Source organism: Chiloscyllium punctatum, chromosome 38, assembly GCF_047496795.1.
Source record: "Chiloscyllium punctatum isolate Juve2018m chromosome 38, sChiPun1.3, whole genome shotgun sequence".
Taxonomy (NCBI): Eukaryota; Metazoa; Chordata; class Chondrichthyes; order Orectolobiformes; family Hemiscylliidae; genus Chiloscyllium; species Chiloscyllium punctatum.
In genome coordinates, this window is record NC_092776.1 from 39,293,987 (window position 1) to 39,315,263 (window position 21,277).

The 21,277-nt window shown below is 41.9% G+C and overlaps 1 protein-coding gene across 1 annotated transcript in view; it reads left to right on the top strand.

Moving 5' to 3' along the window:
• The window catches only part of LOC140463727 (leucine-rich repeat-containing protein 27-like), a 76,487-nt gene that overhangs the window by 21,489 nt on the left and 33,721 nt on the right, over nt 1-21,277 (top strand). The window contains exon 3 of the mRNA XM_072558073.1: nt 13,498-13,556. Coding sequence (XP_072414174.1) covers nt 13,498-13,556 — 59 coding nt within the window. The remainder of the gene's footprint in view (nt 1-13,497; nt 13,557-21,277) is intronic.

The window sequence follows — 21,277 nt, forward strand, 5'->3', positions numbered from 1 at the left end:
TTGCTTTTATCCTACATGAGTGATTGGGCTTGTGGGGATCCTCTTTCAATATAGCTAGATATCGAAGCCTGCCAGACAAGGTGCCCCCTTATCAGTTTGCTGTTTTTGGACAAAATGAGGCTGGTTAGTAAGTATTGCCATAACCCAATAGTCATCAATACTGTTAAAGCATGGAGGGCAATTCGGCAGAGGGAAGGCAATATTGGCAAAACATCTTCTTTTACACCTTTAGTGGGTATGCTGGGTTTTCAACTAGGTATGATAGATTCAGGTTTTAAGCGCTGGGCAACTCAGCGTGTGTCTTGCATGGGCGATTTATTTGAGGGAGACGTAATGATGTCCTTCAATCAGTCAGTACAGAAATACGAGCTCTCTAATAGGGACTTTTCTCATTTTTTTCAAGTTAGGGATTTTATTCAATAAAACACTTCACTTTTGACTGATCACTACAAATCCGACAGAGAGAAGGGGATGCTCAGTGATAAGAATACACTTCATGTCAGTACTTTATATCATCAGTTGGAGGGTGCCCCCGCAGCTGAGTTCGATCGATTCTGCAGGGTGTGGGAGAGAAAGCTAGGTGTTGACATTTCCTCAGAGGCATGGGAAGATATCAATATATAATAGGACCCATTTCTTACAGTTGAAGATTCTCAACAGAGTCCACTTGGCTCCTTACCATTTGTCAAAACTTAAATTAGGGATATCTTCAACATGTCCCAAGTGCAAGGTCTGTGCAGGCACTCTTACCTGTTGTGTCTGGTAGGCTGCAAACATATTGGAGTGTTGTGGCAGGTGCAAGGGTATAAGGGTGGAGAAGGACCCGACTTCTCTTCTTCTGGGCCTGCTCAGTGTGTTCCCTGCAGATGCGCAAAAGAAATAAACTTTTCAATATCCTAGCTTTCTGTGCAAGAAAGAAGATCTTGGCTATCCGAAAACCCCCTGGGCCTGTCGGATTAGCAGAAGATTGTTATGGAGTATATTCCCTTGGATTTTCTCACAAATATGGTACACCACAAAAATGAGAATTTTTATAAGACATGGCAGCCCTTTTTGGAATATCTGGACACAGATTTATCTGCCACATTAACAATGGCTTTTATATAGTCGTAATGTTTGTGTTTTACGAGTCCATTATCTGAGGAGGAGGAACTGTGAACGTAAGAGGGTCTTGTTTGGCTGAGCTGAATTATCACTATTTATTAGTTTGTTCTTGGTAACTTATTTAGTTGAATAGCTATTTTTTTTTAAATTCTATGTTTTTCTACATAAGTTTATATGTTTGTACATGAGGGTGGATTGTATTTTTTTTTGCTTGTTTTTTTTGTACTGCTTTGAATTGTTGTAATAGCTAAAAATTTATTTCTTCAATTAAAATATATTTTAAAAATAAGTTCATTGAAATCCTGAAAAATCATGCTGTTCAACACTGTCATGGCCTGGTATAATGGCGCACTTAAAAATGAAACATTTATTAAATTTTAAATGTGTAAGCGCCTTGAACTTGCCCACCAAATTCCTCCGTTTCCCACCTACGTACTCTCATGTGTAATGAACCTCAGCAACATTAACAAGTTTGTCAAAGGATTAAAGATACATGTAGCTAATACATCTCACTTTTATTCCAATATAGTGGCACAATTAAAATGATAAACTTTTTAACGATATTAACTTTTGGATGTATAGTGAACAAAATGCAGTAAATACCGATCGATTTAGTACTGGTCTGAATGAATGAATGAACCAAAACGTGCTGTAGTAAACCAACTGGGCTAAGTAGAGTTATGAATGAATGAATAGAGACACAATATAGTAAACAAAGAGCGATCAATAGAGTTACCGGTATGAGTGAATGAATGTGATTTCGTTTAAGTGGGTTAATGGGAACATGCAGTTTGTTTTGTAAGAATTTTATAATGCCATGTAGTAGAGTCAACTTTTACATGAGATATATGGAAAATACAAGATTTTTTGGCCAAAAATAAGGGGTTGACTTTTACATGAGATCGATTTATACACGAGTATATACGGTAATGAAAGAAAACATTTGTAAACTTTAGAATTGGGAGTTAAGTGGCAAATGAACTTTAACATAGATAGGGGCAAGGTGACCCACCTTGGTAGGAAAAACAGAAACACCTTTTGAGAAAATGAGAAACTAATCTGGGAATGAAAGCAAAAGTGTTATCGATACAGATGAACATACAATTTCAGAACAGCATTACTGGTCAACAAAATAAATTAAAAATCAGAAACTAGTTTTACATGCCTAATTTTGCATTCTCGAGAAGTCAAATCATTTATTTTTGAAATTTGTTAACTTTGTATTTGAGTAAATATTGAATTTTGAATATGAGAATACAGCATGTTCTCAATTAAAGTTAGGGTTGTATTCCTGAAAAAGATAACTTTAAGAAAAGCTTTGAATTTCACAGAGATCAATTGTAAATATGAACTATAGTGCCCTCCTTAACAGAAAAAAGTAAAATATTACACTTGTACCTTTTAAGTTGAAATATTGTAGCGGCTAAATTCAGACATTGGTTAAGTAACTGTTAAAATAAAATACAGTTAAAAATATAAAAGAAAAATGCAACATTCTAGTTACAGGGCTTTGTGTAGTAGATCGGTGGAAATTAAAACTGGAAGTGGTTGGGGATGGGGTTGGAGAAAGGGGGTGGGGGGCGCTTTCCTCAATGAGCTCTGAGCCTCCTTTTTGGGAACATTGCATATTCCTGGCCATATTGTGACCACTGTCTGGATTTGTCTTTTGGGAATCTACAGAGCCTCTTGCTGCTGATGCTGTGTCTAGGGTCCACCTTGGCAAGTGCCACGGCATTTGCCCACTGACTGGGTGGAGGGGGCGCACGGTGTGCTGGTATGGCTGAGCCCGCTGGCACTCTCTGTCTCCTCCCTTTGTGATGGCAAACAGACTTGTGTAGTTCATGGCTCCTGGGGCCGCTGATGGGTTCTGTCTGGGCTGGGATTTCAAGGTGATGGCTATTCTGGTCCAAGCGGAATACAGCTTTCTCATATTGCCGTGGGCAGCACGGTGTCACAGTGGTTAGCACTGCTGCCTCACAGCGCCAGAGACCCGGGTTCAATTCCCGCCTCAGGCAACTGTCTGTGTGGAGTTTGCACATTCTCCCCGTGTCTGCGTGGGTTTCCTCCGGGTGCTCCGGTTTCCTCCCTCAGTCCAAAGATGTGCAGGTTAGGTGAATTGGCCATGCTAAGTTGCCCGTAGTGTTAAGGGCAGGGGTAAATGGGTCTGGGTGGGTTGCGCTTTGGCGGGTTGGTGTGGACTTGTTGGGCCGAAGGCTACATTACTGGACTGCTGTCACACTCTGTCATGGTTGGCATCTGCAGGCTAAGGGTAGAGGTCTGCCATGCTCAGTCATAGTCAGCATCCTGTGGGCCAGCTAGCAGAACTGAGCAGGCCCTGCGGATGGTAGCAACCTCTTGGGGTGGTGCTGATAGGCATCCGTTGTGTGGCTGGGTGCTTTGTGGGTGGGGGCTCCTTGATGCAGACCATGGGTAGAGGTACATCATCAGAAGAATCTGCAAGTCCGAAGGTTGGGGGCAACCTCACATCTGAGAGAGCACGGAAACAAAGAAATGGTGCTAATTGGCACGGGTTCTGTAATATAGTTTTTAAAAAATGCTAAAACGACACCTGCAACACCCCACAAAACTTTTAATCCGAATAGTTTACTGACATTAAAAATGAAAATGCTAGGCAGGGCAGCATTAAAGGTGGACACCTTGTAAATGCCAGGAAATAATGTGGCTATCCGAACCAAACACAGAATGGTGGAGCAGATCAGCAGGTCTGGCAGCATCTGTGGAGAGAGAAAAGCAGATTTAATGTTTCAGATTCGGTATGACTCATTTCCAGAACTGAGTTCTCTCTGCAGAGATGCTGCAGAACCCAAGCTTCTTCAGTATTTGATCTATCATTTGTAATCTTCACTGTGTTTTGTTTCAGTTTGATTGATGTGGATATGTTTGTTTATGATTCATTGCTATGTTTCCACGAGATTTGTTTGTACCAACTAATTTTGATGTGTGATGGTTCATTTTGATTGCTACTGTTTGGTTGATGGTGAGAAGAATAAGATTCATCAAAGAACAAGCATTGTTAGGGGAGACGATGTATACTGGTAGAGTCACTAAACTAGCAAACCACAGGCCGAAGGTAATTCTCTCCAGACACAGATTTAAATCCCAGTTGGTGGCATTTATATTCAATTTAAAAATCTAGAATTAATATGTAGTCTCCATAATGCTGACGATAAAACCACTGTCTAGTATTGTAAAAAATAAATCTGGGTCACTAATGTCCTTCAAAGAAGAAAATCTGCAATCCTTCCCTGGGTGTATATGACTCCAAACGCAGAAAAATGTGTTTGATTTGTAAATACTGCTGAAATTACCTAGCAACCATTCATTTACATCAAACTGCTATAGAAAGTAAATTCAGAAATGAAACTGAACTGACCAGCCAACATTGACCAGAAGCTACAACAGAGCAATTAATCCTTTCAGTCTGACTGAATCTTCCTTTCTAACATCTTGAGAGCTCTGACTGTCGTTGTGAGATCACATAAAAATATTGAGAGTATGAAAAGTGAATAAGATACCTGAGAATTTCAGAAAGTTTTTATCAAGAGGAAAGGTAACTCTTTATTTCTCAAATGAGATAAGTAAAATTGAAGTCACGCTAAGGGAGCCGCTCAAACTCTTACATACAATAAAACATCTTCAGATGCTGGAGATCTGAAACAAAAACAGAAATTGCTGGAGAAACTCAGTGGGTCTGGCAGCATCTGTAGGAAGAAAGCAGAGTTAATGTCTTCATCAGAACCTGTTAGTAATTAGGAAAAAATGGTATTTATGCTGAAAAAGAAATGGAAGGAGGGGGGGGGGTGAACAGATTGGTGGAGACAGAGCCCAGGGGATGATATGAATGGAGTAGGTAAACAAGGAGATGATGGATAGCAGGCCAGGAGAGAAGAAAAGCTGAATTGAACGATATAAAAGATGGGAGTGAATGAACTGTGCTGAATGCAACCCATATGATGCGATAATAGTCATAGTCATAGAGTCAGACAGCATGGAAACAGACCCTTTGGTCCAACCAGTCCACGCCAAACATAGTCCCAAACTAAACTCTTCTCACCTGTCTGCTCCTGGCCCATATCTTTGTAAACCTTTCCTATTTGTGTAGGCCAAGTAGTATGTAGGAATGTAGCTATGGTAAAAGCAACAGGAATGCAATGACCGGAATGGGTGTGGGGTGGATGAAAGAAAATGTGGAAGGATGGAAGTAGACTCTAACTTTATTGAACTCAATGTTGAGTCCAAGAGACTGCAGGATCCTCAAGTGGAAAATGTTGTTCTTCGAACTTGCCTTGAGTCTGAGTGGAACATTACATCAGGCCTGTGACAAAAATGTTGGCATGGGAACGCAGCAGTGTGTTGAAGTGGCAGACATCTGGAAGCTCAGGGTCATCCTCTCTATGTTTTGTCTCCCTAATGTAGGGAGACCACATTGTGAACAGTGAATCTGCTCAGCTCTCCTCTTCCCCCCTTTCTATGCCAAACTTTGGCTTCAGCATAAACACCACTTTTTCCTAGCTACTGAATGTTCTGATGAAGAGTCATCAGATTTGAAATGCTAACTCTGCTTTCTTCCCACAGATTAGATTAGATTAGATTAGATTACTTACAGTGTGGAAACAGGCCCTTCGGCCCAACAAGTCCACACCGCCCCGCCGAAGCGCAACCCACCCATACCCCTACATTTACCCCTTACCTAACACTACGGGCAATTTAGCATGGCCAATTCACCTGACCTGCACATCTTTGGACTGTGGGAGGAAACCGGAGCACCCGGAGGAAACCCACGCAGACACGGGGAGAACGTGCAAACTCCACACAGTTAGTCACCTGAGGCGGGAATTGAACCCGGATCTCTGGTGCTGTGAGGCAGCAGTGCTAACCACTGTGCCACCGTGCCGCCAGATGCTGCCAGACATGCTGAGTTTCTCCAGCCATTTCCATTTTTGTTACAAACTCTTTTTTTGAAGAATGTTCAAACATTCCCATTGGAGTGCCACAAGGATCAGTACTGAGTCCATTACTTTTCGTCATTTATATAAATGATTTGGATGTGAACGTCAGAGGTATTGTTAGTAATTTTGCAGATGATACCAAAATTGGAGGTATAGTGGACAGCGAAGAAGGTTACCTCAGAGTACAATGGGATATTGATCAGAGGGGCCAATGGGCTGAGGAGTGGCAGATGGAGTTTAATTTAGATAAATGTGAGGTGCTGTATTTTGGGAAAGCAAATCTTAGCAGGACTTATACACTCAATGTTAAGATCCTAGGGAGTGTTGCTGAACAGAGAGACCTTGGAGTGCAGGTTCATAGCATCTTGAAAGTAGATTCGTAGGTAGATAGGATAATGAAGAAGGCATTTGATATGCTTTCATTTATTGGGCAGAGTATTGAGTACAGGAGTTGGGAGATCATGTTGCAGCTGTACAGAACATCGGTTAGGCCACTGTTGGAATATTGCGTGCAATTCTGGTCCTCCTTCCTATGTTGTGAAATATGAAAGGGTTCAGAAAAGATTTACAAGGATGTTGCTAGAGTTCGAGGATTTGAGCTACAGGGAGAGGTTGAATAGGCTGGGCTATTTTCCCTGGAGCATCGGAGGCTGAGGGGTGATCTTATAGAGGTTAATAAAATCATGTGGGGCATGGATAGAATAAATAGATAAAGTCTTTTCCCTGGGGTCGGGGAGTCCAGAACTAGAGGGCATGGGTTTAGGGTGAGAGGGGAAAGATATAAAAGGAGGAACCTTTTCATGCAGAGAGTGGTACATATATGGAATGAGCTGCCAGAGGAAGTGGTGGAGGCTGGTACAATTGCAACATTTAAAAGGCATCTGGATGGGTATATAAATAGGAAGGGTTTGGAGGTATATAGGGCAGGTGCTGGCAGGTGGGACTAGATTAGGTTGAGATATCTGGTCGGCATGGATGAGTTGGACTGAAGGGTCTGTTTCCTGCTGTACATTTCTGTGACTATTAATACAAAAATATAAACTAAACTTAAAGGTGTATGATTCTGTCTACTTTAAATTTCATTTACCAAATAATAATAGTATATCATAAACCTTCATCACATGCGATTTCCAGACATCACATAACTGCTAATAACTGCCTGCTTTGCTGGGGGCATTTAATTTGTCGTTAGACAAGTGCTTTGGGAACTGCTCTTCAGTCGGTGGACATGAAACCTGTGAGAATGGGCTGCCCAGTTGATGTCTCCTTTTTCTGAAAATATCCCGCATTAGGGTGAAAATTGTTCTTCTGAGGAAGTGACGGAAAGGGCTGCTCAATATTCGAGATCTTGAATAATCTACGTCTGAAAGACTCCAAGGACACAATGATGTGACTGACACACGTCAGAACATCAGTGACAGACTTTGAAACATTCTGTAATTTATCCTTTTACACTATTATTTTTAGAAAGCCTGAAAAAAAAATCTGCAATGACATTCATCTTTTTCTCTTTACTTGCACAAAGAGAGAGAGAGAAAGAGAGAGAGAGAGTGTATGTTTGTGTGTGTGTGTGTGTGTGTGTTCGTGTGCGCGTGTGTGTGTTTGTGTTTGTGGGTGTTTGGTGTGTGCGTGCACGTGAGTGTGTGTCATGTATGTGTTCATGTGTGTGCACGTTTGTATATGTATGTGTGTGTGCGTTTGTGTGCATGTTTGTGTATGTGCTTGTGTGTGTTTATGTTTGTGTGTTTATGTGTTTGTGTCTGTGTGTGTATTTTGTATGTATGTGCTTGTGTATCTGTGCGTGTGTGTGTATATGTGTGTGTGTGTGTGTGTGTGTGTTTTGAGGATATTTAGAGGGATAAACATTCATACTTTGATAGTCCTGACTGGCTGTGTACATCTTCATTGCAAAATCTTGTTTTGATAACAATTTTGTTTCTTTAGAAAACTGGCTAATAGTTTTTTTTTATTTCAAACCCACAACTGATAAAGTATTTAATTGATTATTTTAGTATCTGAAATATATTATATTTTAGGCTATGACTTTTGGAGTATTGGGCAACAGTGCTCTTTTCTAGCCTCAGTTGTCATAAGTCATACTCATAGAATTATATCTCACACACAGTGACACTACCATCACTATCCCTGAGTATGTCCTGAACCACTGGCAGGACTGATGCATGGAAGTGGTGTCAAAATGGTATACAACTGGGAAAGAGTCTGCCCAGGTTCTACCTGATGCCATAGCTTTGGCGTACAAGCACTTGTCTGAATCCATGCATTAGGTGGCGGTTGCTGTGGCAAGCAAGTTTACAGGAACACTTAGTACCTGTTATACATGTACTTTGACATTGCTGTCCATCATGTGAGCCATGAGTGCATTCATGCATTTGCTCATCCAGAAGGTGCCAAGGAATCTTGACCTCCTTCCAGGTACCCCATCCCTACAAGGGTTGAGGGAGGTACCATTGCACACCAACAATGAGGAAGTGCAACAGGAAGGCCCAAAGACTGTTATCACAGGATTGTCCATTTGTGTCCTACCACACCACCTTCCTTCTGCTAGGGACCCAAATATCTCCAATCAGCTGAGGCCTTAGAAGGAACAGATTTGTGAATGTTATTCAATTTCACTTTCTAAAGTTTATTTCTTTTAAAATTCCATGTCTATGGTTCATTTTTAAAAATTTCTGTCTGTAAGTTAAATATTTAAATGTGATAAATTCAGGGCATTTTACTTTCTGGTTTGCTGTCTGTGAGAATGCTTCAATTTGATTGCTTATCCAGCTAGCTGACATCACTGCAGTTGAATGTCAACTCATCCTTTTAACTTGTGCCAGATTCAAATTGATGTTGGGAAAAAGGAGTTCTGTGTCACAGAGATTACAGGATCTTTGTGAATAGTTTTCTTTCAGGGCAAGAATCGTTGCTTCATGTTTGATTAGCATATTACAAAAAAATTCTGTAGCTATGAAATTAATTGATGTGACAACAATCTTATTTGATTGCACAAATAGTGCATATAATAAATTGATTGTTTTGTATGAAGTGGTTCACCAAGAATGTTTCAACTTTGGTACATCTTGACTGCTCCAACTTTCATAGAATCCCTACAATGTGGAAACAGGCCACCTGGCCCAACAAATCCACACCAATCCTCTGAAGAGCATCCCATCCCCCCCACCTCATTACTTTACATTCTCCCTGACTAATGCACCTAACCTACACATCCCTGAACACCTTAGCATGGCCAATTCACTTAACTTACACATCTTTAGATTGTGGGAGGAAACCGGAGCACCCGGAGGAAACCCAGGCAGACACGGGAAGAATGTGCAAACTCCACACAGACAGATGCTTGAGGCTGGAAATCGAACCCAGGTCCCTGGAGCTGTGAAGCAGCAGTGCTAACGACTGAGCCACCGTGCCACCCCAAAAGTTGTTTTGTAACAATATCATCTGGCCTAATTGAATTAATGCCCTGCAAATTTAACTTTTAATACCTCTAATACTATATTGTTTTAAAGGTAAAATTACTTTGATTTTTACCACATAAACATTCATATTTACTACTTTTAATTGTGTTTTGTACAACCTAATAAGTTTTGTGGTTGTTTCCTCCTGGCTGAATTTCATTGAGCACTGCTTCAGTTAACACCACAGGACCAGTAAATCCGAACATATGCGAACTCAGTGGTAATCAATCAATCAGCCGTTCACGACACCCACTAATTAGCTCCCAATTACCTTTTTGTCATACAGTTGCATTGTGCAAAAGACTTAATTGACATAATTGCAGGGCAATTGGAGGCTTCAACTAAAGCGTTGCACATAAAGCAGAGTTCAATTCCCATAAATAAAAATCTGCTTACAGTCAGAACATTTGTATTTTTATATAAAAGGAGGAACATCATGCATTCCAAGATGCTTTGCAAGAAATCAAAGGATGTTAATCATGAAGAGGGCATGTGTCACTGAAAGCAGAGGAAGTCCAATAACCATAGCATTGGATTAGTGGCCTGCTTACAATATGGTAATAACTGCAAAGTCCAAAAAGAAAGATGTAATTACATAAAGTTCTTTCATGATCACCGTGCATTTCAAAACCTTTTGCAGCCTTTTAAACTGCTGTGGCTGTTGTAATGTCGGGAATGCAGTAGCCTGGTTGATAACAGTAAACCCCCACAAACAGCAGTGTAATAAAGATCAGATCAGTTGTTTTTGTGATGTTGCCTGAGAGACATTGGCTGCGGCACGACAACACCGGGAAATAGGTGGGATATTTTATGTCATACAGATGTACAGCACGGAAACAGACCTATCGGTCCAATTCGTCCATGCTGGCAAGATATCCTAAATTAATCTAGTCCCAGATGCCAGCACTTAGCCCATAATCCTTTTAACCTTCCCTATTCCTGAAAGGGTTTTCGGTTTCATGCCTCATCTGAAAAACAGATTAGTTCATCTGAACTCTGCCAACTAAATTTGCAAAATCTGAAATTTGAAGATTATTTTGCTTTGTGGATGAATTACATGAACACCTGCCAGCAAACCTATCAAAGTCCTTCACTTTAAGCCACAAGCTTCTGCTTGCTCTCCCTTTTTTTGACCTAAACTTTCCTCAATATTCCAACCAGTTTTCTGAAAATTTCTTGAAACAGCTGGCGAAGGGGAATCATTTCTGGGATTATTTTGTTGCTTCCTGGATGGCAAAAACACCACTTGCCATTTTCATTTTGATGGTGATGTGGCGTAGCCATCCCCCGTCACTTGTTATGAAAGTCATCATCATGAAGCATTTTATTGAAGTAGGGCTTCAAAAGCTATCATTATTTTACTTTAACTCTGGGCTGCTGCTTAAAATTAACACCACTACCAATTGCTCAGTGGCTGCTAAGAAGTTGAGTCAGGCCCAGAAATTATTTACAAGTTTGTTGATTATGTTTAGTTTGGTTTTGCCTGTTTCTGCCATTTAGTTCTTGATAATAGGTACAGCATTGCTCCTGGTCCATTCTTTTTCTCCTCCTTCATGTGATTCTGGTCTCACGTGAGAAATGACCAACTGACCCTACCTTGTCAGCATTGCCTGTATCCCAAAACAAATATTTAAAAGAAAAGATCATGTACAGCTGATATTTGTTGAGAAGCACTTCATCAGTCAAATTAACCTTTGTCAATCAATGGGCTGGCACCAATATTACACTTTGGGACAATTAGATGAAAAGCAACCATCTGTCTGGATGGCTGACTTGCAGATGAAGGCTGCCCTCTGCAGTAATAATCCATCATATCAATCCAGGTTTGTATAGCAGATATGATAATTGAACAGTCAGGATTTTCATTGAATATAGAGATTCTGAAGACATACATCAGATGCCCTGACAAATCCGGAGGGGTACCCCGGTAGGAGCTAAACAGGGTTAGAGACAAGGAGTCATAGAGATGTACAGCACAGAAACAGACCCTTTGGTCCAACTCGTCTATGCCGACCAGATATCCCAACTTAATCTAGTCCCATTTGCCAGCACTTGGCCCATATCTATCTGAACTCTTCCTATTCATATACCCATCCAGATGCCTTTTAAATGTTCCAGTTGTACCAGCCTCCACCACTTCCTCTGGCAGCTCATTCCATACTCGCACTACTGTCTATGTTAAAAAGTTGCCCCTTAGGTCCCTTTTATATCTTTCCCCCCTCACCCTAAACCTATGCCCTCTAGTTCTGGACTCCCCTACCCCAAGGAAAAGACGTTGTCTATTTATCCTATCTATGCCCCTCATGATTTTATGAACCTCTATAAGGTCACCCCTCAGCCTCCGATGCTCCAGGGAAAACAGCCCCAGCCTCTCCCTATAGCTTAAATCCTCCAACCGTGGCAACATCCTTGGACATCTTTTCTGAACCCTTTCAAGTTTCACCACAGCCTTCCGATAGAAAGGAGACCATGCAATATTCCAATAGTGGCCTAACCACATCCTTTCAGAGTTAGGGATTACTGCATGCTCTTAATTTTTCCTTCTGCAAATGATGGCTGTTTAAGGCCTTAGAAAGGAAATGACCAGAGTCAGTGAATTCCTGAATGGAAGAAGACAGTGAACAAGAAAACCATTTCTAACTGCAGGACACCTGCAGGCAGAGGTCACAGGGACACCTTCAGCTAAATAATTCTGAGGTTAGCTGCAATACCTTCCTACCTTCATTGTTCACTTTTGAACACACATCCAATCTGTTAAATACAGATATTGAGGTCAGAGTTGGCTTTACTCTCAGAGTAAACTAATGGTCAACATTTTTACCTTGTCCACAAGATCAAGGCCATCTTTGTCATAGACACTGCAGTAACCCTCTGCTGTAATCCAATCCATGGTACTAACTTCAGAGGAGTGCTCCAAGTGCCATACCACCACATTTCCTTATCTTTACCTTGTCCTCCAGCAATATCACCGCAAAATACATGTATAGAGTTTAGCTACCATTTTATGTTAACAACATATAATTTGCAAGCTTGCTGCTGATCTCAACTCCACAGCCACAACTGTGTTTTCTGATATGTAAAGCTAGAATTTTCTCTAACGCTGCATCAGCAAGACTGAAACAACCATTTTTTGCCTCCCTTCTGAACTCTGCATATACCCCATGATTTCCCTGACTGTTTGTTCACGCTGAACCTGACAGTACAGAATCATAATACTATCTTTGGAGCTTCAAAGCCTGTTCTCATATTGCCAGTCCATTATTCTCAATTATAATATGTTACCTGTCACTGCCCTTTAGCTCACCATTACTTCCACCCCTTTGGTTTCTTTCAATCCAGGCCCCACCCCAAGCATTCCTTTCTGTGCAAACATCAGCATCGTATCCAAATATGGGAACCTCGGTTATCCAAACAAGTTGGGCGGGCACTATTTCATTCGAATAATTGATTATTCGATTAATCGATTCAATGCCTTTCCTCTGGGGCTCAGGAGTTTTCTATTAAGTCTGCTCCCCGTTCAGGAGACAGCAGCAACACAACCGCATGTGAGCCCTCCTCCCCAACCGCCCCCAATCCCACCCACCACCTGCCCCCCCAAATTCCATCGAATACTACCCCCACCCCCACCCCCGCAAACCCACACCCACCCCCCCAAACCCCATCCAACACCGCCCCACCCCTGCCCCCTAAACCCACCCCCACCCCTGCCCCCCCAAACTCCATCCAACACCACTCCCCCACCCGAACCCCCCATCCACCCCAACACCATCCCCACCCCCACGCCCCCAACACTGCTCTCACCTCTGTTCCCCAACACCACCCACCCAACGCCACCATCTATTTTCAGCATTGTGAGGTATTAGGACCATTTTATTATGGTAAAGGAAGTATATACAAGTATAGTTTGTTTTAATCAGATCACTTCATATTTATGTTGTCTTTTACAGGTGCCTTAAAACATTGCTTCTTGAAGGGAACCTTATCCGAAGGCTGCCAGTGGAACTTGGTTAGTGTGAAATTCAAATTCTATTCATTGGTTAATTTTTTAAATTTCAGTTAATGTGACAAAAGCAAAACATGACATTTCAGAGGCAAAAATGGTGAGCCAAAATGGTCCATTAGTAGCAGTCTGCATAATAACTCTAGACTGGGACAAGTTTCCGTTTATTGTAGTTGACTGATTTCTTCACTACTGTGTTTGAAATTAACTTCTCTTGTCATTCCCTTCTCTGAACCACCAGCATTCCTCAGTTTAGTGTTCATTTACTTATCATGCCGCTTCGTAACCCTTTCTATTACAACGACCCAAATCTTCTGTTACAACTGGTGAGAGTAGGCAGCTAAGACGAAGCTACTCAACTGACCCTGTGGTGACAAAAATGTATTACCTGCTATTACAATAGACAATAAGTGCAGGAGTAGGCCATTCGATCCTTCGAGCCAGCACCACCTTTCATTATGATCGTGGCTGATCATCCTCAATCAGTATCCTATTCCTGCCTTATCCCCAGAAATCTTGATTCCATTATCTTTAAGAGCTCTATCCATCTCTTTCTTGAAAATATCCAGATACTTGGCCTTCACTGCCTTCTGGGGCAGAGCATTCCATATATCCATCACTCTCTGGGTGAAGAAGTTTCTCCTCAACTGTGTTCTAAATGGCCTACCCCTTATTTTTAAACTGTGTCCTCTGGTTCTGGACTCACCAATCAGCAGAAACATGCTTACTACCTCCAGACATCCAATCCTTTAATATTCTTATATGTCTCAATCAGATCCACTCTCATCTTTCTAAACTCAAGTGTATACAAGCCCAGTTGCTCCAATCTTTCAACATATGATAGTCTTGCCATTCCGGGAATTGACCTCGTGAACCTACGCTGCACTCCCTCAATAGTCAGAATGTCCTTCCTCAAATTTGGAGACCAAAACTGCACACAGTACTTCAGATGCGGTCTCACCAAGGCCCTGTACATCTGCAGAAGGACCTCTTTGCTCCTATACTCAATTCCTCTTGTTATGAAGGCCAGCATGCTATTAGCTTTCTTCAGTGCCTGCTGTACCTGCATGTGTGCTTTCATTGACTGATGTATAAGAACACCTAGATCTCGTACTTCCCCTTTACCTAACTTGACTCCATTTAGATAGTAATCTACCTTCCTGTTCTTGCCACCAAAGTGGTTAACCACACATTTATCCACATTAGACTGCATCTGCCATGCATCCATCCACTCACCTAGCCTGTCCAAGTCACCCAGTTTTCTCAAAACATCCTCCTCACATTTCACCCTGCCACCCAACTTGTGTCATCAGCAAATTTGCTGAAAGCACTTTTAATACCTTCATCTATATCATTAATGTATATTGTAAACAGCTGTGGTCCCAGCACCGAATCTTGTGGTCACCGCCTGCCATTCTGAAAGGGACCCGTTTATCACTACTCTTTGCTTCTTGTCAGCCCGTCAATTTTCAATACAAGTCAGAATTTTGCCACCAATACAACGTGCCCTAATTTTGCTCATTAATCTCCTATCAAAGGCTTTCTGAAAGTCAAAGTAGACTACATCCACTGGCTCTCCCTTGTCCATCTTCATAGTTATATCCTCAAAAATTTCCAGAAGATTACTTAAGCACGATTTCCCCTTCATAAATCCATGCTGACTCTGACCTATCCTGTTACTGCGATCCAAATGACATGTAATTTCATCTTTTATAATTGATTCCAGTATCTTTCCCACCATTGACGTCAGGCTAACCGGTGTATATTCCCTGTTTTCTCTTTCCCTTCTTTCTTGAAGATTAGGACAATATTAGCCACCCTCCAATCTGCAGGAACTGATTCTGAATCTGTAGAACATTGGAAAGTGATTACCAATGCTTTCACGATTTCTAGAGCCACTTCCTTACATACCCTGGGATGCAGACCATAAGGTCCTGGGGACTGAGCAGCTTTTAGGTCTAACAGTCTATCCAACACCATTTCCTGCCTAATATAAATTCCCTTCAGTTCATCTGTTACCCTAGGTCCTTCAGCCCTATTACATCTGGGAGATTGCTTGTGTCTTCCCCAGTGAAGACAAATCCAAAGTACCTATTCAACTCTTCTGCCATTTCCTTGTTCCCCATAATAAATTCACCTGCTTCTGTCTTCAAGAGACAATTTTAGTCTTACCCACTTTTTTGTTTTCACATACCTAAAAATGCTTTTATTATCCTCCTCCATATTTTGGCCAGTTTGCCTTCATACCTCATTTATTTTGTCTGTGTATTGCCTTTTTAGTTATCCTCTGTTGCTCTTTAAAAGTTTCCCAGTCCTCTAGCTTCCTGCTCATCTTTGCTATGTTATACTTCTTTTTTATCTTTACACAGTCCTTAACTTCCCTCATCAGCCACAGCCCGCCCCTGCCTCCCCTTAGGATATTTCTTCCTCTTTGGAATGAACTGGACCTGCACCTTCTGCATTATATCCAAGGACCCACACTTTTCTCACCAGACACTCCCCTCGAACCTCTTTATTTTTGCTGTGAGTCTGTGGACTCTTAATTAGGTTAGAGGAGGAGGGTGGGTGCGAGGCCCTACTGTGTAGGACCTGGGGCCTAGAACACACCTACTTAAATACCACTCATTAACTTTCCCAACAGCCTCTGTGCTCTGACCTCACTTCAGCCCAGCTCCCACCAGTCTCTGCTATATACTTTGAGGTAAGTACTTAAATAGCAATCACTTATCTTCCCAACAGCCTCTGTGCTCCGATCTCACTTCAGCTTCCGCCGCTCTCTGCTGCAAAAAAAAAGAAGAAAAAAAGGAAGAACAAAGAAACTTATTTTGGTCACCGATATATGCTGTGCCCATACCAGTTACGTTAATGTATTACAAACACAAACCTCTTTTTTTTAATGAAAGGTAAACCATATTGCTGATGTATCACATCAGCACTCGCTAACCAAGTCAGTGTTGACACAATGTGAATCTTTAGTTCCTATCTGTGGACTCTGATTCATTATTTTTCCAAGAACTTTCTTCCTGTAGCTTAGAAAATAAATGACCTTAAACTTGTGTTTTCAAAAACAAATTCCTCCAGCATGTTTCACTGAAAATAGGATGAAAGGTAAATGTTGTCATCTCTCACACGTGGAAAATGGCTTCAACAATTGTGGTCCGACAATTGGCAAAAATGACAAAATAAGACAGTCCAAGCACTTGCTGATAATAGGTGGCATTGAGCCACTTAACGAGACCAGAAATGGGTAAATCTGACAATCGTTTTTCTTGAGATGGAAAAGAGCATTAATGTTGCTCCTGACTCCACAAAGAATTTCTATCAAACCATGTGTTTGTCCCCTTGAATTGACTGATTCTGCACACATACCTCATCCTGCACATACCAGTTAGATCCCACTCAGGACTTCACCAAATATCAAACTGTTTAATGTGAGGTCCAGCAGTTGGCTAATAATCTAATCAGGAGTGTCAAAAATAATATTTCAATTTTCTGATATCTAATCGCAATAATAAATAAATTCTAATATCTAATGGTGACCAATACCAAAAGAATGATCGTATGTCTTCTGTAAGGTCCTTTTAATGAAATGATTTGGGTAAAATCAGTTTAAAAATGAAGGGTACAAACATTCAAGGATATCAGAAACTCGGATAAGAGGCTGAAGATACAGGTGGGAGCTATAAAGGTTCAGCTTCTGAATTTGTGGATGCAGTTTATGAAGACAGAACGTTACTTTGTATGTGACATATGCAATACCAGGCCTGAGAATAGAGACATAGAGATGTACAGCATGGAAACAGACCCTTCGGTCCAACCCAGCCATGCTGACCAGGTATCCCAATCCAATCTAGTCCCACCTGTCAGCACCCGGCCCATATCCCTCCAAACCCTTCCTATTCATATACCCATCCAAATGCCTCTTAAATGTTGCAATTGTACCAGCCTCCATCACATCCTCTGGCAGCTCATTCTATACACGTACCAACCTCTGCGTGAAAATGTTGCCCCTTAGGTCTCTTTTATATCCTTCCCCTCTCACCCTAAACCTATGCCCTCTAGTTCTGGACTCCCTGACCCCAAGGAAAAGACTTTATCTATTTATCCTATTCATGCCCCTCATAATTTTGTAAACCTCTATAAGGTCACCCCTCAGCCTCCGACGCTCCAGGGAAAGCAGCCCCAGCCTGTTCAGCCTCTCCCTGTAGCTCAGATCCTCCAACCCTGGCCACATCCTTGTGAATCTTTTCTGAACCCTTTCAAGTTTCACAACATCTTTCCAATAGAAAGGAGACCAGAATTGCACACAATATTCCAACAGTGGCCTAACCAATGTCCTGTACAGCCGCAACATGACCTCCCAACTCCTGTACTCAATACTCTGACCAATAAAGGAAAGCATACCAAATGCGACTCTACTTTCAAGGAGCTATGAACCTGCACTCCAAGGTCTCTTTGTTCAGAAACACTCCCTAGGACCTCACCATTAAGTGTATAAGTCCTGTTAAGATTTGCTTTCCCAAAATGCAGCACCTCGCATTTATCTGAATTAAACTCCATCTGCCACTTCTAAGCCCATTGGCCCATCTGATCAAGATCCTGTTGTAATCTGAGGTAACCATTTTCACTGTCCACTACACCTCCAATTTTGGTGTCATCTACAAACTTACTAACTGTACCTCTTATGCTCGCATCCAAATCATTTATGTAAATGACAAAAAGTAGAGGGCCCAGCACCGATCCTTGTGGCACTCCACTGGTCACAGGACTCCAGTCTGAAAAACAACCCTCCACCACCACCCTCTGTCTTCGACCTTTGAGCCAGTTCTGTATCCAAATGGCTAGTTCTCCTGTATTCCATGAGATCTAACCTTGTGAATCAGTCTCCCATGGGGAACCTTGTCGAACGCCTTAATGAAGTCCATATAGATCACATCTACTGTTCTGCCTTCATCAATTTTCTTTGTTACTTCATCAAAAAACTCAATCAAGTTTGTGAGACATGATTTCCCACGCACAAAGCCATGTTGATTATCCCGAATCAGTCCTTGCCTTTCCAAATACATGTGCATCCTGTCCCTCAGGATTCCCTCCAACAACTTGCCCACCACCGAGGTCAGGCTCACTGGTCTATAGTTCCCTGGCTTGTCCTTACCACCCTTCTTAAACAGTGGCACCACGTTTGCCAACTTCCACTCTTCTGGCACTTCACCTGTGACTATCGATGATACAAATATCTCAGCAAGAGGCCCAGCAATCACTTCTCTAGCTTCCCACAGAGTTCTCGTGTACACCTGATCAGGTCCTGGGGATTTATCCACCTTTAACCGATTCAAGACATCCAGCACTTCCTCCTCTGTAATCTGGATATTTTGCAAGATGTCACCATCTATTTCCCTACAGTCTATATCTTCCATATCCTTTTCCACAGTAAATACTGATGCAAAATATTCATTTAGTATCTCCCCCGTTTTCTGTGGATCCACAAAAAGGCCACCTTGCTGATCTTTGAGGGGCCCTATTCTCTTCCCTAGTTACCCTTTTGTCCTTAATATATTTGTAAAGCCCCTTTGGATTCTCCTTAATTCTATTTGCCAAAGCTATCTCATGTCCTCGTTTTGCCCTCCTGATTTCCTTCTTAAGTATACTCCTACTTTCTTTATACTCTTCTGAGGATTCACTCGATCTATCCTGTCTGTACCTAACATATGCTTTCTTTTTCTTTACCAAACCCTCAATTTCTTTAGTCATCCAGCATTCCCTATAGCTACCAGCCTTCCCTTTCACCCTGACAGGAATATACTTTCTCTGGATTCTTGCTATCTCATTTCTGAAGGCTTCCCATTTTCCAGCCGTCCCTTTACCTGCGAACATCTGCCTCCATCAGCTTTTGAAAGTTCTTGCCTAATACCATCAAAATTGGCCTTTCTCCAATTTAGAACTTCAACTTTTAGATCTGGTCTATCCTTTTCCATCGCTATTTTAAAACGAATAGAATTATGGTCGCTGGCCCCAAAGTGCTCCCCCACTGACACCTCAGTCACCTGCCCTGCCTTATTTCCCAAGAGTAGGTCAAGTTTTGCACTTTCTCTAGTAGGTACATCCACATACTGAATCAGAAAATTGTCTTGTACACACTTAAGAAATTCATCTCCATCTCAACCTTTAACACTATGGCAGTCCCAGTTGATGTTTGGAAAGTTAAAATCCCCTACCATAACCACCATATTATTCTTACAGATAGCTGAGATCTCCTTACAAGTTTGTTTCTCAATTTACCTCTGACTATTGGGGGGTCTATAATACAATCCCAATAAGGTGATCATCCCTTTCTTATTTCTCAGTTCCACCCAAATAACTTCCCTCAATGTATTTCCAGGAATATCCATCCTTAGCACAGCTGTAATGCTATCCCTTATCAAAAATGTCACTCCCCCTCCTCTTTTGCCTCCCTTTCTATCCTTCCTGTAGCATTTGTATCCTGGAACATTAAGCTGCCAGTCCTGCCCATCCCTGAGCCATGTTTCTGTAATTGCTATGATATCCCAGTCCCATGTTCCTAACCATGCCCTGAGTTCATCTGCCTTTCCTGTTAGGCCCCTTGCATTGAAATAAATACAGTTTAATTTATTAGTCCTACCTTGTCCCTGCCTGCCCTGAACTGTTTGACTCACTCCTGTTCTCAGTTGTGCCCGTCTCAGATCGATCTCTTTCCTCACTATCTCCCTGGGTCCCCCACCCCCCACCTTACTAGTTTAAATCCTCCCAAGCAGTTCTAGCAAATTTCCCTGCCAGTATATTAGTCCCCTTCCAATTTAGGTGCAATCCGTCCTTCTTGTACAGGTCACTTCTACCCCAAAAGAGATTCCAATGATCCAAAAATGTGAATCCTTCTCCCATACACCATCTCCTCAGCCATGCATTCATCTGCTCTATCCTCCTATTTTTGCTCTCACTAGCTGGTAGCACTGGGAGTAATCCAGATATTACTTGAGAACCTCCTTTTTAAATTTCTACCTAACTCTCTGTAGGTTCCCTTCAGAATCTCAACCTTTTCCCTTCCAATGTCGTTGGTTCCAATGTGGACAATGACCTCCTGCTGGCCCCTCTCCCCCGTGAGAACATTCTGCACCCTCTCTGAGACATCCTTGATCCTGGCACCAGGGAAACAAGGGAAACAACACACCATTCTGCTTTTTCTCTGCTAGCCACAGAAACGTCTGTCTGTACCTCAGACTACAGAATCCCCTAACACAATTGATCTCTTAGAAGCAGACGTACCCCTCATTGCATTAGAGCCAGTCTCAATACCAGAAACTTGGCTGTTCGTGCTACGTTCCCCTGAGAATCCATCACCCCCTACATTTTCCAAAACAGCTTACCTGTTTGAAATGGGTAGTTGCTCTAGTTGCCTACCTCTTTTACCCTTCCTGGAGTTAACCCATCTATATGACTGTATCTGAGACTTTCCCCTCTTCCTAAAACTGCCATCCATCACATACTGTTGCTGTTGCAAATTCCTCATCGCTTCTATCTGTCTCTCCAACCGATCCACTTGATCTGATAAGATTCACATCCAACAGCCTTTATGGCAGATAAAATCCGCAGTAACCCTTAAACTCTCTTTAAACTCCAACATCTGACAAGAAGTACATATCACTTTAAAGGCCATTTTTGCTCCTTCACAATCTACAGACCCAGAAAATAACACCGTCTTATTCCTCTAC